General features: G+C 41.6%; 2 protein-coding genes across 3 annotated transcripts in view; one reads left to right on the top strand and one right to left on the bottom strand.

Annotated features, from left to right (window-relative positions):
- Positions 1-505: 505 nt before the first annotated feature.
- On the top strand, positions 506-5,803 carry LOC147334771 (tripartite motif-containing protein 16-like). Of its 2 annotated transcripts, XM_086274952.1 has the most exons (3): positions 506-1,102; positions 1,175-4,645; positions 5,591-5,803. In XM_086274952.1, the coding sequence occupies exons 1-2, from the start codon at positions 634-636 to the stop codon at positions 2,305-2,307; spliced, it is 1,602 nt and encodes a 533-aa protein (XP_086131078.1). In that variant the 5' UTR covers positions 506-633; the 3' UTR covers positions 2,308-4,645; positions 5,591-5,803. The 2 variants fall into 2 exon arrangements, with proteins under 2 accessions (XP_086131078.1, XP_086131069.1); XM_086274943.1 differs by having other exon boundaries at positions 571-4,645.
- A 3,815-nt stretch (positions 5,804-9,618) lies between these two features.
- Positions 9,619-16,373, bottom strand: part of LOC147334769 (uncharacterized) — a 38,006-nt gene continuing 31,251 nt past the window's right edge. Inside the window, exons 9-14 of the mRNA XM_086274929.1 lie at positions 15,657-15,764; positions 14,553-14,623; positions 14,164-14,281; positions 13,908-14,072; positions 13,317-13,412; positions 9,619-13,235 (exon numbers count right to left, since the gene is read on the bottom strand). Coding sequence (XP_086131055.1) covers positions 10,842-13,235; positions 13,317-13,412; positions 13,908-14,072; positions 14,164-14,281; positions 14,553-14,623; positions 15,657-15,764 — 2,952 coding nt within the window. The 3' untranslated portion in view covers positions 9,619-10,841. The remainder of the gene's footprint in view (positions 13,236-13,316; positions 13,413-13,907; positions 14,073-14,163; positions 14,282-14,552; positions 14,624-15,656; positions 15,765-16,373) is intronic.

Below are 16,373 nucleotides of genomic sequence, written 5' to 3'. Positions count from 1 at the left end.
AACTAAAATGCAAGATTCTTTTGAGTAATTAACTTTTTGCAGGAATATCTGTAATTATATGTGCAGACTCTGCTGACTGTTCAAAGCAATGCAGTGGCATTTATCTAGTTCTCATCCTGTTACAGCAACATCGATTACTGCCTATAAAAGCAATAAATAAATAAATAAAAGCAACCAGCATATGTCTGCTAACCTAACCCTGCTCTCCACATATGCTTTGATTAGGTCAGCAGCCTCTGCTGTTCTGACAGTTATTGTTACCTGAGACGTTTCTGTCCAGTGTTCATTAAAGCTGGATTTTTAAAAATTATTTATATAGAAGAAGCAGTAAATAAAAAGGGTTAAACACACAGTTTCACTCTCTAACTGCTCCTCTTCCTGGAGTGAAGCACAGCCTGATAACCCTCCCTCTTCTTCCTGCTCTTAAACACAGCACCTCCTCTCTGTCCACGTGTTTCCTCGTTCCCTCCCCCTCAGATCTGCACTTTGAAGATGGGTGTAACCAACATGTGGTGACGTGTAAGAGCTGACAGGCTCCATTCACTGCAGAAACATGTTGTTGAGATCAGAGCTCAGACTAGTTTCAGTTATAAGGAAGTGAAACTCACACAGTCACTGACACTGAGAGGAGAAATGGCGCAGAAAGGAGTTCAGCTGGACCGAGAAACCTTCTCTTGTTCCATCTGTTTGGATCTACTGAAGGATCCGGTGACTACAGCCTGTGGACACAGCTACTGCAGGAACTGTGTTAAAGGTTTCTGGGATGAAGAGGACAGGAAGGGAATCCACAGCTGCCCTCAGTGCAGGAAGACTTTCATACCGAGGCCTGTCCTGGAGAAAAACACCATGTTAGCAGCTTTAGTGGAGCAGCTGAAGAAGACTGGACTCCAAGCTGCTCCAGCTGATCACTGCTATGCTGGACCTGAAGATGTGGCCTGTGATGTCTGCACTGGGAGGAAGCTGAAAGCCATCAAGTCCTGTTTATCTTGTCCAGCCTCTTACTGTGAGAAACACCTCCAACCTCACTATGATGCAGCTCCATTAAAGAAACACAAGCTGGTGGCCCCCTCCAAGAAGCTCCAGGACAACATCTGCTCTCGTCATGATGAGGTGATGAAGATTTTCTGTCGTACTGATCAGCAGAGTATCTGTTATCTCTGCACAATGGATGAACATAAAGGCCATGAAACAGTCCCAGCTGCAGCAGAAAGGACTGAGAAGCAGAAGGAGCTCGAGGTGAGACGACTAAACATCCAGCAGAGAATCCAGGAGCGAGAGAAAGATGTGAAGCTGCTTCAACAGGAGGTGGAGGCCATCAATGGCTCTGCTGATAAAGCAGTGGAGGACAGTGAGAAGATGTTCACTGAGCTGATCCGTCTCCTCCAGAAAAGAAGCTCTGATGTGAAGCAGCAGGTCAGATCCCAGCAGGAAACTGAAGTGAGTCGAGTCAAAGAGCTTCAGGAGAAGCTGGAGCAGGAGATCGCTGAGCTGAAGAGGAAAGACGGCGAGCTGGAGCAGCTCTCACACACAGAGGATCACAACCAGTTTCTACACAACTACCCCTCACTGTCAGCACTCAGTGAGTCTACACACTCATCCAGCATCAATATTCGTCCTCTGAGCTACTTTGAGGATGTGACAGCAGCTGTGTCAGAGACCAGAGATAAACTACAGGACATTCTGAGAGAGGAATGGACAAACATCTCACTGACAGTCACTGAAGAGGATGTTTTACTGTCACCAGCAGAGCCAAAGACCAGAGCTGGATTCTTAAAATATTCACATGAAATCACACTGGATCCAAACACAGCAAACACACATCTGTTATTATCTGAGGGGAACAGAAAAGTAACAAGAATGAACCAACAACAGTCTTATTCTGATCATCCAGACAGATTCACTGATTATTATCAGGTCCTGAGTAGAGAGAGTCTGACTGGACGTTGTTACTGGGAGGTGGAGTGGAGAGGGGGAGCAGTTGGTGTTGCAGTTGCATACAAGAATATCAGCAGAGCAGGGACGGGCTATGAATGTGGATTTGGATTCAATGACAAATCTTGGGCATTATATTGGTACACAAACAGTTTTCAATTTTGGCACAACAAAGTCAAAACTGTCCTCTCAGGTCCTCGGTCCTCCAGAGTAGGAGTGTACCTGGATCACAGAGCAGGTATTCTGTCTTTCTACAGCGTCTCTGAAACCATGACTCTCCTCCACAGAGTCCAGACCACATTCACTCAGCCGCTCTATGCTGGACTTTATCTTTATAGAGTTGGAGCCACTGCAGAGTTGATTAAAGTCAAATAGAGAAGACAGGTTCATGTTGATCCCTGACCATTATATGTACTTGTGTAGTTTCTAAATGAGGCTTTACATTTTAGAAGCTGAGAAGTTCAGTGGTCCATTGATGTGTGAAAATAATATTGCACTGATTCAAACTGTACTTACATTTATATACCTTACATCAATATAAATCTGAATTTGTTCTTATGGCTGATAATCATGTGAGTTTAAATGATACTACTCTTCATATTCAGCATGTTTGAAATCTGTCATCAGTCTGGTTAGTGCTTTTATTCTGTAGTTGCTGTAGTGGGTTGTCAAATGCAACAATATATTGGAGCTGCAGTGATTCATCAGTTAGTCAATGATTAGAGAATTGATTGTTTTATCATTATTTTAGTCACATTTAAAGCTGCTTCCAGTTTCTGAAATGTGAAGATTGTTGGTTTTCTTGATCATATATGACTGTAAACTTAATGTCTTTGAGGTTTGAACTTTTAAAATGCAACAAAAAAATTAATCCTTGAGGTTTTTGATATTATATTATCATTATTATTATTATTATTATTATTATTGTATCTACAGTGATGACATTTAATGTCTTTTTGAGATGAAAAGCTTGATCACACTCACTTATTTATACATTTAAATATAAAAAACCAAATCAGTGTTCCCCAACCCCCGGGCCCCAGACAGACCAGGCAGCAAGAGAAGAAAACATTTTTTGTACCGATACTGGTTTTATTTTGTTGTATTTATCAACAACACCTTAATAGCCGGTCGGTGACACACAAAAAGGTTGGGGACTGTTGAACTAAATAACACAGGCCTGTATATTGTGGAGGATAGACATGTTTCTTGCCCTGAGCTGTGTCTGGCAGGCAGAGCGTCTCCACAAATCTGAAGCTTCTGATTTGGAGAAAATGAGCTGAGGGAGACACCTGGTGGACAAACACAGACATGACAGGAAGAAAGACTAAAGTGCAGAGTGGAGACAAACAGCTGGAAATACTTGTTGGAAAGGATTGTCATGCTTCAGACAAACACACAGCACACACTCTAACAGTCCTTTATTTGCACTGAAGGAGACACGTGAAGAAGCCAAATCACACAATAATGAAGTGAACACATTTATAGTCAGTGTTCAAGATGATGGATAGAAATGAGAATCATGGAGCATTTGTTCACTTTTAGGTCTGTTTCTTACAGCAGAAGCAGCATTTACATGAACTCACTGGCCTTTTTCCACTGAACGCTCTCTTCTTCATCACCTCATCTTCCTCTTCTGACTGATGCTGAGCTCCAACCCTTTTTACTTCCTGGAGATGATTCATACTCACTGAAATTTCACTCATGACACAGAAACTGTTCAGTTATTCTTCATTTATTAGTCTGTTTATCAGGAACCTCTGTTGATTTTACATGTAAAGGATTTTCCTTCTATCATTGAACCTTTTAAGGGTTTTCTCTTAGTAGTTTTGGGGAGTTTTTAATTAGATTTACAGCTTCAGAATAACTTTGTGATGTCAGATTAGAAAGTCTGTGTCCAACCCTGGTGTTTGATCAGCTGTTTGATCCCTGCTGGGCTGGATTTTTTATATGAATGTTGAATTTGTTGTTTTGGAACTGAGTTAGATTTTTATTGATGGATGATTCGTTGTAAAAAGTGGATCTACCAACAGGTTATTTCTTTGTTATTAACCAGCAAGTAGACTTTTCCCCAGAAACAGAGTTTTGATTAGTGGAACTGACAAACAGTTTGAGGCTGATTTGGCTGATATGGGTGAATATTGAGCAGATAATGATAATGTGAGACACTTACTGACATGTACAGATGGATTTTCCAAGTATGCATGCAGGTGTCTTCAAACCAAGGCAGCAGCATCTGTTGCATCTGCTTTTCAGGATGTTCTGAGTGAAGGACGTGTACCTGTTAAACTTCAAATAGATGAAGGCGAGGAGTTTAATAATAAACATTTCCATCAGCTGATGGTTCAGTTTAACATCACACATTGATTAAACCAAGTTTTGTGGAACGTTTTAACAGAAGCTTTAAGGACCGTATGTGAAAATACTTCACATCTGTTAACTTATGAAGACGTGTAAACGTGGTCCAGGACCTTGTGCTGTCAAGGCCAAGCAGCCGGTGTAAAGAGGTTGGAGCCAAAAGCTGACTCAGTACATGTTTGTTTGATTTGAATGAAAACTTGATTTATAGCAGGGATCATGAAGGTCGAGGCGAGACATGGAGGGAATGACATGGGAGCAAGACTCACTCACTATTAAATGCTGAAGCAAAGCTACAGAGAGGGGCGTTTCTCCAGGATTGCGGTGGAGTGAGGAAAAGAACAACATGTCTGAGGTGAGTTTCTGGACTTACACTAGGAAAAAGGCTCTATTTTTTGTTGCCTACATAGTAGAAGGTCACTTTGTCTCTAAACAGGAAAATGAGCAGTCAGGGGTTAAAGTGGATTCAGCAGGTGGAGGAACCCTAAAATCAGTTGCAACAGCTCAGTGTGGGGAAAACATTCACGACTCAGTATAATTACTGCTGAGAGCTCCAGTAGATTTTCTGAATGGACAGGCTGTGATCAGCTGACCTGCTGCTCTTTGTGGATTTACACAAGTGAATTCAACCAGATGTCAGCAGATGTTTTATGAGTTGAACTGCTTTCCATCCTCTACACTGACAGTAAACTGTTTATGCTCTTTTTATTAGACACTATTCAGCTGGTATGAAGGTGAAATTCAGTGAATCTTAACTGCAAATTCATCTCTGCTACACTTGATGTAATCAAACTCTGAGCAAACCACAGCCACTGTGCAGCAGTCACACACTGTTCTGCAGCAAACTAACCTGTTTATCCTGCACTAACCTGCAACCTTTAAATAGCACAGTGCCTCAGTTTGTTTAGCAGCACGTTTCAGGATATGAAAAAACATAATGTCACATGTACAGAACCAATATGTGATTTAAAAACATGAAGACTTACATGTGAGCTTTACAATCAGTCGTTGGGCCAAAAGCAAGAAAAAGGAAACACTTTAAGCCCTGACTATGACACATAGTTTTGCCACTTTTATTTCTTTTTCTGTGATATTCCTGGTGATTAATACACCAACAGGAATGAATTTCATGTGTTACTGTTTAATCTCAAAGCAGTTTGATTTGAGGCTCGCAGTGACAAAATAATAACTCCCCTTAAAGGTGTTAAACCTAAAGTAATGAAGGTCTCCTAAAGGTCTCTTAGCATTAGACTCTTGCTATTTCTGTGCCTTCATTCTAATGTGTACACTCTGTGTTTAGTTCCTCTGGACGTGGCCCTGTTTTCCCGGAGCAGATCCTTAGTTGTGAATGATTGGAGAGTGGCTATAGCGAGCAGTGAGTGAGCGAAGAGAAGCTTTCCCTGTCCTCCCCACCTTGGATTTCCTGGAGCCTGGACCCCGTCACACTTGTATATAGCACAATTCCCTGCACTGTCTGTACACATACCTGGTGTAATAAACTATTTCTCCTCAAAGTGAAGAGTCCTGCGTGTGAGTCCTCAGTGAACGGTGACATCATTACAGTAACAAAGTATTTGTACTTCATTACTTCCTTCCTCATGCTGTAACCCTCGATTTCATTTGGTGTGTTTTTTTGATGAGATGCAGCTTTCCACACCATCTTTTCACCTATTGCTGATCACCACACTGTGTTTGTGTGCTAAAAGAGAAATCATTTCCTGCATGGAGACTAAACGGAAGCACAATTACATTAACTCAGAGGGTACAGCAACTGTTGCAGTTTGTCTTGAAACAACTGTAATCTCCACATCTGGACTTTTTTCTCAATTGAATTACGATTTTAATCTCAAAATTGAAACTTTATTTTCAATGTTATCTATAATAGTTTTTCTTAATGTGGCCGTAATACTCATTCGTACAGCAACATTGCCAGCAAACTGAAATTGGAAAAAAAGATGTAAGCAAAAAAAACACAAAGATGTAGGTTTCAAAACTTAGTTAATAATAGAAAATAAATTTATTCGCACATTTTACGGTTTCAATTCACCTTTTTTTCAGTTTCATTTTTTCCCCTTTCGATACAACATTTTCGTGTTAATTATTCTCAGTTTCATTTTAAGGTGGCATCATTTTAACCCCACGCACACACAGAGGGTCCATAACACTCACATTTCCAGAGTGTAACAACCAACCACCTGTGTGAAATCTGAAATGCCCATGGTGTTGATTCTATAATATATATTTAGCTAAAATCTACACATTTATTTGGGGAAAAATTGTTATCTAGCTGTGGTTCTAAAGAGCTGTGATGGTTATGTGTTCACTGACACCTGATTTATGCACACACAGTTATTGTGGTTCATTTCATTATGTCTTGGATTTGTCTGAATGTTGTGCCTGCTCCTTTATCAGTCTTTGCTTCCTGCATGTACAGCTTATGTGATTATTGACCAGGAGGGTTTGCAGTTTCATCAAAACATGAGTTGTTTGTTGCTTTCATTATGACTTGGCTGACTATGGCTGCTTACACATTGCAGACTCAGACTATTACATTAATAAGCAATTATTGAGCCTGGATAGCTCAGTCGCTAGAGCATCAGACTTTTAATCTAAGGGTCCAGGGTTCAAGTCCCTGTTTAGGGGCCGATCTTTACAGAATTTCGCAGAGGAACCCACCCGAGAGATTAATAAAGTTTTATCTTGTGTAATGTAGGGGGGAAATTCTTATAGTGAGAAATATTTGACATGATTGCCAAGTTGTCAAAGCACCGTGTCAGGTCTTTGAAAACTGTAATGCCCTTTCAGCTTCCCGCTGGACTAAACATGCCTTGTTGTTTCTTTCAAATCTGTCTAAACACATGCATGTTGTATTAGTTGATGAATTAAAATGGAAAATGGTGCTTTTGCCACTGAAGTCTGAATATGTGCCACTGACAATGCAGTACTAGTTGACTTCTTTTTGCTTGCCCCCCAGTATGCTATGCTTTGCAGTTGTTGATTTTCGGGTGGAGGTGGATCCAAAATTATTTGCAATTGGTTTACAGGACTGGTGAAGGACTCTTGTTTCTGGTCACCAGGGAGAGTCCGTATCACAAAGGCTGTGAAGGATGCAGCTGCTCTAGATCAGAGGTGTCAAACTTAATTGTACAGGGGGCCAAAACTCAAAGCACACTTTAGGTTGAGGGCCAAACAGGGTAAGCATTTATTGAAAACACTAAAACAATGTTTTTTGAACATAAATATGAATAAAAACAGACAGGAATATTGTTTCAGAATAAATACACTTAGAATAAAGAATAACTTCTAATAACCGTCATAAGTTTTCAAACATGTCTTTTCCTGTCGTTGCATCGATTTAATGTCCAATATTTCCTCTGAAACGGGCATATTGGAGTTCACTTCACGGATGAAGATGGCCAGCTGTGTAATGTCCATCATGTCTGTACTTTTATCCACAGCAAGACAGTATGCTATAAAGTATTTGCTTCTTTCACACGACTGTGTTCTTAAATCAGTGGTCATCTCACAAACCCGACCGTATTTCTACTCAAGCTCACATTTGCCAATATCTGGGTTACCGTTACAGTTAACCCTAACACTAGCTCTTCTACTTTCTGTATGAGAACTATGACTACATGGAAGGAGGTAACACAGACGATCCGACAAAGAAAGAAGGCACACAGACTAAATACACACAAAGGAGATTAGGGAAAGTGGAAACACATGAGGAAACAGCAGACACCACAGGGAAAGTGACACTAAAACACGCACACACACAGCAAGCTTGACGAACCAACAAGGGAGACTTAAACACAAGCATACTGAAAGTAAAAGACAGACCGCATAATGCTGTGAACAAGAACAGACAAGGGCATAGAAGAAAATCTAAACCATGATGAAACTCAGCTAAAACCTAAATGATGATCAACACCAGAACTTAACATATGTTCATTATCATGGGAGAGAAGAAAAAACTATAAAAAGAAATCAAAAAGATGGGTCGCAGACCCAGACCCTGACACAGAACAGAAACTGGACTTGATTGACACTCTGAATTATTGAATCTGTAGCTTTTGTCTCATTAGCGCTTCATTTTGCCGAGCCATGAATAACAATATGAATGAATGAATCTATATAAAAAGGATCTTGCAGGCATATAAATGTACGCTGGGCTGGATGTGGCCCACGGGCCTCGAGTTTGACACGTATCCTCTAGATACTGAACAACTACAGAAAACTACATTTCTCCTGTGGCCTGCAGGTTCTGCATCTCACCGTCTGAAATACACAACGTAAACATCACTTTAATACTTTTTGCTTGTTAGAATAATGAACTACAGAAAGACGTCATCTTACCTAATAACTGCTGAGCACTGTTTGACTGGGACACAATGGGCACCTCTGCAGTCGACTCTGAATCTATATAGAAATGATCTCGCGGGCCGGATATAAATATACGTTGGGCCAGATGTGGCCCACAGGCCTCGGGTTTGACACACATGATGTAGATTGATGGGTTTGTAAACGAGATAATGAAAGATTATATTAGGTAAACCTGTACAACTGCTCACCGATGCAAATATTTAATTAGCCAATCACATAGCAGTAGCTCCACGCATTTATGGACGTAGAGATGGAAAAGAAGTTTAACAGGTTTGGTTGTTGGTATTACACAGGCTGCTCTGAGTATTTCAGAAACTACTGGGATTTTCTACACACAGCCATCTGTAGGGGTTACAGAGAAGGTTTTAGACTTGACAAATATTCAGAGAACAGCAGTAACGCCTGAAAGCACAATTCTTATTACAGTGTTTAAAGAAATCAAAGATACTTGTAAAGGTTTTTTTTAACTCTAATAACACATTCAAGATGAACACGTTGGCAGTGATGTTGCCACAGAGACGTTTTCCTCTACACAAATCACTACAGTTACTTTAGCTTCAGCGTTGTTACATCACTACAGAAAACCTAGAAGCAAAAACACATTTGTGCTTGTTTCTTGAACTCTAAGAACTATAAAAATGGATGATTTTGAGATTGATGATGGTCTCGACTGCTTTAGTTTCTCTGTTTTAAATATGATACAAGACCAGAATTAATGAGAGGTGCAGACACAAAGAGGTTCTGCTCAAGATTAGATACAAAATGCAGCTGTAAGAATAGGAAATGTGGATATAGTTTCAAATGTGCTTGGTTTTAAAGTGAATGTTTCCAGACATTCATCCACTTGAAGCCAGATATTTCAGTCTATTTCAATTAAAACATTGTCTTCTGGCAGGAAAAAGTGCAATACAGTCTTTGAATGAAGTGCGCAGAGTGACTGAGGAACAATGCTTTATTAATTAGTAGGGAAACATTACATACATACATAAATAAAGACAGATAAACATAAAAATGTCCTCATATGAAAACACAACTTGAATTTTCCAAGTCAGACAGAAAGTGTCTGTTTTTAATCAGAGTTATAAATATCTCCTTGTTTAAACTAATCGTGTTTTTTAAAAAAGACACCACCGCTCTCAAAGATTAGTTATGTCAGGCTTTATAAAAACACAATTAGTAATATTATTATTTCTATATAAGTCCAGCCTGGATTAAAGAGATTCTGCTGCACGGTTCGTGCAGTTAAAGGTGCTTGTGAATCGAAAAGGCATTCAGTCACATGACCTTTAAAAACTGCAGAATTTTCAGGATACTCCAAAGATGTACATCTTTATAGCTGCAGATATTTCTCTTTCAAAAAAGAAAAAAAGTACCACAGGAATAACTCAAAGGGAGTACAAATAAAATGAAATTAGATTTTATTCACTCCGTTTTTTAGCTCCCCTCCTTTCAATTCAGTGTTTAACTTTGCAGTTTGTATGTTGGTTGTAATAGTTTCTTTCATACAATACGGCGTACCCCTTACTCTCATAGTAGGAGCCTTTAGTCTGTGGATTAACGGACAGACTGACTCAAGTGTCTGTAGGCCTAATAGGAGAGATCAAGTCATGGCTACGGCCACCAAATTATTCAGAACTGCTAGTGTTAGTGTGGTTTTGACTGAAAGCTTGTTAGCAATCACGTCACAGGCTGTAGTCATTTCCCGACTCATCCAGAGATCTCAGAGCTTCACTCTGACCAAAACAAAAAGGTCTGTGATTTCTGATAAGACATCGGCTTTCCTGAGGTCGTGAGGAGAGGTCATTATTGTCATTAATCTTGGAATGTACTCTCAATTAATAGATTTAGAAAGAATACAAATATACCTTGAAAACAAGTTGTTTTTCCCCTCTGTGGTTGTTTAAAGTACATTACAAGGACAATATAGTACAAAGAAAACGTAGTGAACTTTTCAGCTCCGCTGCACTTAAACCTTATAATAACAAACAAACAAGGTAACAAACAAGATTTAAATCCATACGAGACAATCTCATTGTATCTTCCTTTGTTACTCAAATTAAACTTGAACATTTTAAAAGGTATCTACATTTCATAATGGAGTGTATCTCCTGACTTTCCTGAAGGAGGAGTGATTAGGAAAAAATCCTCAAAACAAAACAACCAAGAGTTTATCTCCAGCGCGGCCTTGTGGGCAAGACCGAGTCCTGAGAATGAGCGGACTTGTCACTGTCACTGTCATTCCGTCTGTGGCCTTTAGGGGGAGCCAGCAAGTCGTGGCGCGATGCACGAGGAGATGATTTGACGCTCTGAGACTTCCTCTGTGAGGAGGGGGAGAGTTTTTGGACATCTGAGGATCTTGCTGACGCATGGACTCTTAGTGATCTTGATCGCGTAATAGGCAAGGAGGTGCTGGATGGGGTAACAGGGGAGGTCGTCTTGGAAGAAGGTTTGGGGGAGGGGTCTGACTCAATGTTGGGGGAGTGGGAAGCAGCAGGAACAGCAAGGTTGGTGTGAGTACGTCTGAAAGAAGAAGAGGCTGTGCTCCGTGCAAAACCCGGAAACACAGATGATGAAGAGCTAGTGGCTTTGCGCAAAGGAGTGGCAGGAGCACTGACGCTGCCTCCTCCTCCCCTTCTTCCACCCTGAGAGAGTGCCCGCAGTGTGGAGCGACAGATCTTCTCCTCCTGCTGGGCTTTAGGTTTCATTAAGGGCTTTTGGCTGGACATCTTTCCTTGAAAGTCCTTGTTCTGTTCTCGGGCAGATGGCTGAGTACCTGAAACATTCTGGTTCTTTGAGTCCTTTGGATCCAAAGTCTTGGGGATCCCAGATTGTCGGGATGAAGGAGCATTTGCAGGCCTCGCTACTCGTCGAGGGGAAGCACTGCTTCGTTTTGAGGCAGTCAGACTGGTGGGCACTGCGGTGCTGGAGGAGCCTCGATTCTTCTCTGTATGTTTGATTCTGGATGGACTTCTGTTGGTCCTGGATATTGGCACAACCCTCCTCATGTCCTTGTTCTCGGAGGTTGTGAGGGTCCGGATAGATTTGGATTTGCCAGATGCAGAGATAGTGTTTGGGGTAGGTTTCTTCCCATTAGTTTGGACTTTAGACGTAGGAAGGCTCTTGCTGGGTAGTTTAGATGGAGTTGCTGGTTCTGCTTTTACTTTGGTGGAAGAAGCTGCTTTTGCAGTTTTACTGGTTGAGTCTTTAGATGCCATGTTGTTTTTGCTTTTCTCTTCTGTTGATTGTTTTGAGACGGTCACTCCATCACTGTTCCTGTTGGTGGACACTTCTTCCTCTTCCTCCAGTTCTTTATCTTTCTCAGAAGCATCTGCTGTGAGAGCAGGCACTACATTAGGTGTTGGAGGTTCTTTCGGGCGCCACACAGAGGAAGAAACTAGCAGTGATGTGTCATCACAGCGGGGGACAGGCACTGGTTGGCTGCTGATGGGTACAGGCACTGGTTTTTCATTGGCCGGTTGAGGTTCTGAAGGCATGTCATTGGCTAAAGCAGAGGAAGTTAGTTTGTTTCCTCCTTGGTTGTCACCCTTATGCTGATCTTTTTCAGTTTCTGCATAGGTGCTTTGTGTGTCACTTGTAGCCTCGCACACACCCGTCACACACCATACAACCACCTTATCCTCTTGCCCCTCATCGCCCTCTCTTGGTGTTGAAGAAGAGCTGAGCTCACCGACTTGCTCATCAGATTGTTTTGGATTTACAATCAGTTGGCCATTATTCTGCACCTTATCAACTTGCAATTCATCCCCTTTCTCTTCTTCCAAATCTGTGATTGTCAAATCATCTTGATGAAGACCGACATGTCTGTTTTCGCTATGACTTGTGAGGGTGTCGCCACTGCCAAACACTTTTAGCTCAGGAACCAACGTGCATTTGTCTAAAACCACCACCATGTTTCCTGCAGCAGTGGTGCTCTGCTGAAAGCTCTTATCAGTGCAGTCAGTCTGCTGAGTTAAAACCAGTTCAACATCTTTTGGTTTGCTTGTTGTAAGTGTTGCATGGCTGCTTAAACCCATGCCAGGTTGATCACTGCTGCTTTTGTTGTTGTGTTCAGATTGCTGGTTTGAGTCAGAGGTAGGTTTGACTGCAAGTTCATTTGCAGGATTAGTGGCATTTGCACACGTCTGGGTAGCATTTTGGCTGAGGTAAGTGGCAGTTGCATGGTTTTTGTTTTTTGGACTCCTTTTGGAAGGTGATGAGGAGTTTTGTGGTGCCGTTTGGGTGGACACTGGGAATCCTGGACTTGAGGGAGATGGAAAACTGCTCCCTTTGCCTCTTTGCTGAATGTTTTTGCGATCAGTCGCCTTTTCCAGGAAAGTGCTTAGTTCCTGCTCAGCAGCAATAGATGGTGAGCAGGATGGAGACTTTCGGGAACGACGTAAGCTCACAGCACGTCCCAGAGGACTGTGGGAGTTGTTCACTGGTGAGCGAGGGTGGGACCTAGGGGTCAGGAGCTCCATCAACAGTCCGGCCTCGTCATGCCGCGACAAAGCAGTGGACATGTCAAGCTCACTGTGGCAGCGCAGCCCAAAGACTCCATCCACCTATAACGGGAACAGAGAGTGGATCATCGTTAGACATCTTTGATTGACTTTGTTTTACAGTGTCTGCGTACGTCATCCTACCTTTTCTCCTCCAGCCCAGGAGTGCCTCTTCTTCTCCTCCAGCTCTTGTATCCGCTGACGACGAGCCGCCTCCTTCGCCTCCCTCTCCATGTTCTCCTTCAAAAAGAGAAAGAGAAGTTATTTTCCTGATGCACGTGACTCTTCTGGTCCTCCATAGCCTACAGATATTATGCATGTTGAAAAAAAATTCAGATCCTGATGGACAAATCAAAGCAAACAAAACAAAAAAATAAAACAAACTGTGAACCCTTGGGCCTTAAATACAACATCTCCTCTTATGCCTGATTTATGGTCTGGTATTTGTGTCTCTGTCAACAGCTCATCGTGAGAGAAGGGTTTGGGAATTCAAACTACTCAGAGGCAATGGAGACACACTTGAGCCAAAAAGCCAACAATGGTGAAATTGTTGGCAATCACATAAAACGGAAGGTTTAGAAACTAATATGTTTCACTGTAAATCAGAAGTGTTATGAAATATGGGATGAAGACTAATGTATCAGTTGAAGTATACCAACAGTTTTAACCACATCTACTGGATCTTGTGTGGATTGTTGTACAGCTCGTGTAATGGATTTGCATTCATAGTTGTACCTTGACAGCATTTGTGAACCTGGAGCAGAAGGTGTGGAAGATGCTGAAACAGTCGTCCAGCCTGAAAGTGTCTCTGTCCTCGCAGAAAAAGTCGATCAGCTCGCTGCCTTCCCTCTTTAGCTGTTGCCGACTGCCACGGAGTGAGCAGAGAGATGATGTGGCATGCTGAGACAAACATAATAGGCACAAAATTATTTTTTAAACTACACACTTATTTAAAGATTATATAAAACTAAAATACTGCTATGTGTGTTACCTGCAGAAAGCTGTCCAGTTGCTGCAGCAGCTCTGTGTCTCTCTGGATGCTCTCCTCCACTGAGTGTGTGCGAGATGTCAGCAAATGCAGCTCAGCATCCAATGTTTCCAATGAGATCCTACCAAAGGAAGGAAAACAAATCCATGTAGCCTCATTTCTGCTTTGGTTTCATTCATTTTGTGTCTGGTGTAATTTAAGTATCAAATGAAGGACTGAAAAGAAACCAGCAGGGGGCGGTGTTCACTCAGATTCTGTAGAGATGTAATAAAATGATGGAAAGAAGGAGTATAATAAATAAATCCCCACCAAACAGGTTGATGGAGAAATGTAGTGGTGTATGTGGACAACTGTAGTATTTAATATGTGAATAATATGAAGTGATGTCTGACCTGGCTGCAGCCTGGATGTGACTCAGCTTGAGAGGAAACTCCAAGAGCTTCCCATCTTTTTTATGGGCTTCCTATAGAAAAACAAAAAAACAAAACATGAGACCCCCTCTTTCCAGCTACCTCCTCTTGCTCATTTTGGTGGTACAGAGGTGCTCTCAATCCACATAAAGAGACCCATTCTCTGTCCCAGGGTCCCCTTCTGGTAGACATTGCATGAAATCACCTTAAAGACATAATCTCACCAGCATGTTTAGGCCTTCTACCAGTAGGACTTGCCTGCAGCTCTATTCTTAGCCCCTCCTGAACTACTGAGCATCTCACTCTCTGAAGCTGAACCAACAACTTGTCAGAATAAACTAATTTCCACCTGTTGTATCTGCAATTTTATTCTGAGGGTTCAAATTTATATCAACTAGTTACTCAACAGCTTCCCCTTCAGCTTCAGGTCTCTCTTCACCACTCAAACCATTAAGACGTGGATCTGCTAATTTTCATTGTAACCACTTCACACTGAGCTTCAAACTCTCTCAAACTGTCTCAAGAGCTGATTTCATTAATAGATTAATCAAAAAAAGGATTGTATCATCTGCAAAAAGGAGAGACGTGTTTCTGAGACCACCAGATCTGAAAGAGTCTGTACAAAACCAGCAGTGGCGGAGTCCACCACTCTCCAGGAATAAGTATGACTTATTGACTGTAATGTGAACCAAGCTCTGGTTGCAGTTGTCCAGGTACCAAGTAGCCTGTAACAATGGCAAACACCCAAAGCAACACCAGGATGACAACCACATCATAGCATAGATCTTCCCTGGAAACTCTAAAGGTGTGATTCCCCATAAAAATAGGGTCTTTAGGGTCTTCCTCCCTAAAAAAAAGAAAGAAAGAGGGACCACATCTCCAGCCTACCCATTCGGAAGTAGTGTCCCTGACCTCCTGCCAATGAGTGCCAACCAGCACAGCCGACTACATCCAGAACCTTGATCAAATTCAGATGAATCTCATTCACCAATGGTGCCTGACAACCAAAGAGCACTTTAACTGTTTTTGTGACTTCAGCCACACTGGCGTATGTGCAAAAATGAAATGAACAATGATGTTACTCACCAGAGCGACAAAGTGCAGCAGGTTCATGCCTGGTTTGTTAGCTTTGGTGTCAGCCAGAGACAGGAGGGACGACAGCTTGAAGCCTACTGCGTTTCCTGCATAACCTCCCTGCAACGCACATAGCACAGAAATTAAACTCATAGTGGTAAACATTCAAACACTTGAACAACAGAATCTGAAGCTATAAAACTACATTTCCCACAAAGCAGTTGGTCTCCATAGTCTACCTGATAAGAGAGAGTAGAGACAGCAAGTCTCCAGTTTGACTGTACACCTAACATGTATCGCCCAATTATCAGCTCATTCTGTTAAACATTTATCAATTAAATGAACATAAATACACTTTTTCTGCAATCATTGTGTCATGACAGTCAAATGAGCTCATGCATTCAGACCCTGAGATTTTAAATGACAGATACTAAGATTGTGTAAATAAGCTAACACTAAAATACAACTTCTGCTCAAACTAGCAAACTAAACCGTCAGAAATAAAAGTAGTACTTCAACAGCAGAGTGACTGGCTGTGATTAAAACTGCAGATCAACCTCCGAACAATTTAACACAGACAAACATTTTTAAATGTGCTCTGCTGTGTGAAAAATGACCACACGCCGTCTGCTTGAAACCACTTCTCCTCTTGGAATAAGTCAAGGCCTCATAACCACTCCCACTTCCTGTTTCTGAAAAACACCCAAATCTTTTCCTGTATTGCATCAG

The sequence above is a fragment of the Aulonocara sp. 'chitande type north' Nkhata Bay genome, linkage group LG3 (assembly GCF_057382095.1).
Source record: "Aulonocara sp. 'chitande type north' Nkhata Bay isolate Kocher_YH1m ecotype deep benthic linkage group LG3, A_spYH_male_GT1.1, whole genome shotgun sequence".
NCBI classification, from domain to species: Eukaryota; Metazoa; Chordata; class Actinopteri; order Cichliformes; family Cichlidae; genus Aulonocara; species Aulonocara sp. 'chitande type north' Nkhata Bay.
This window is presented reverse-complemented; position numbering and strand designations above follow the sequence as displayed.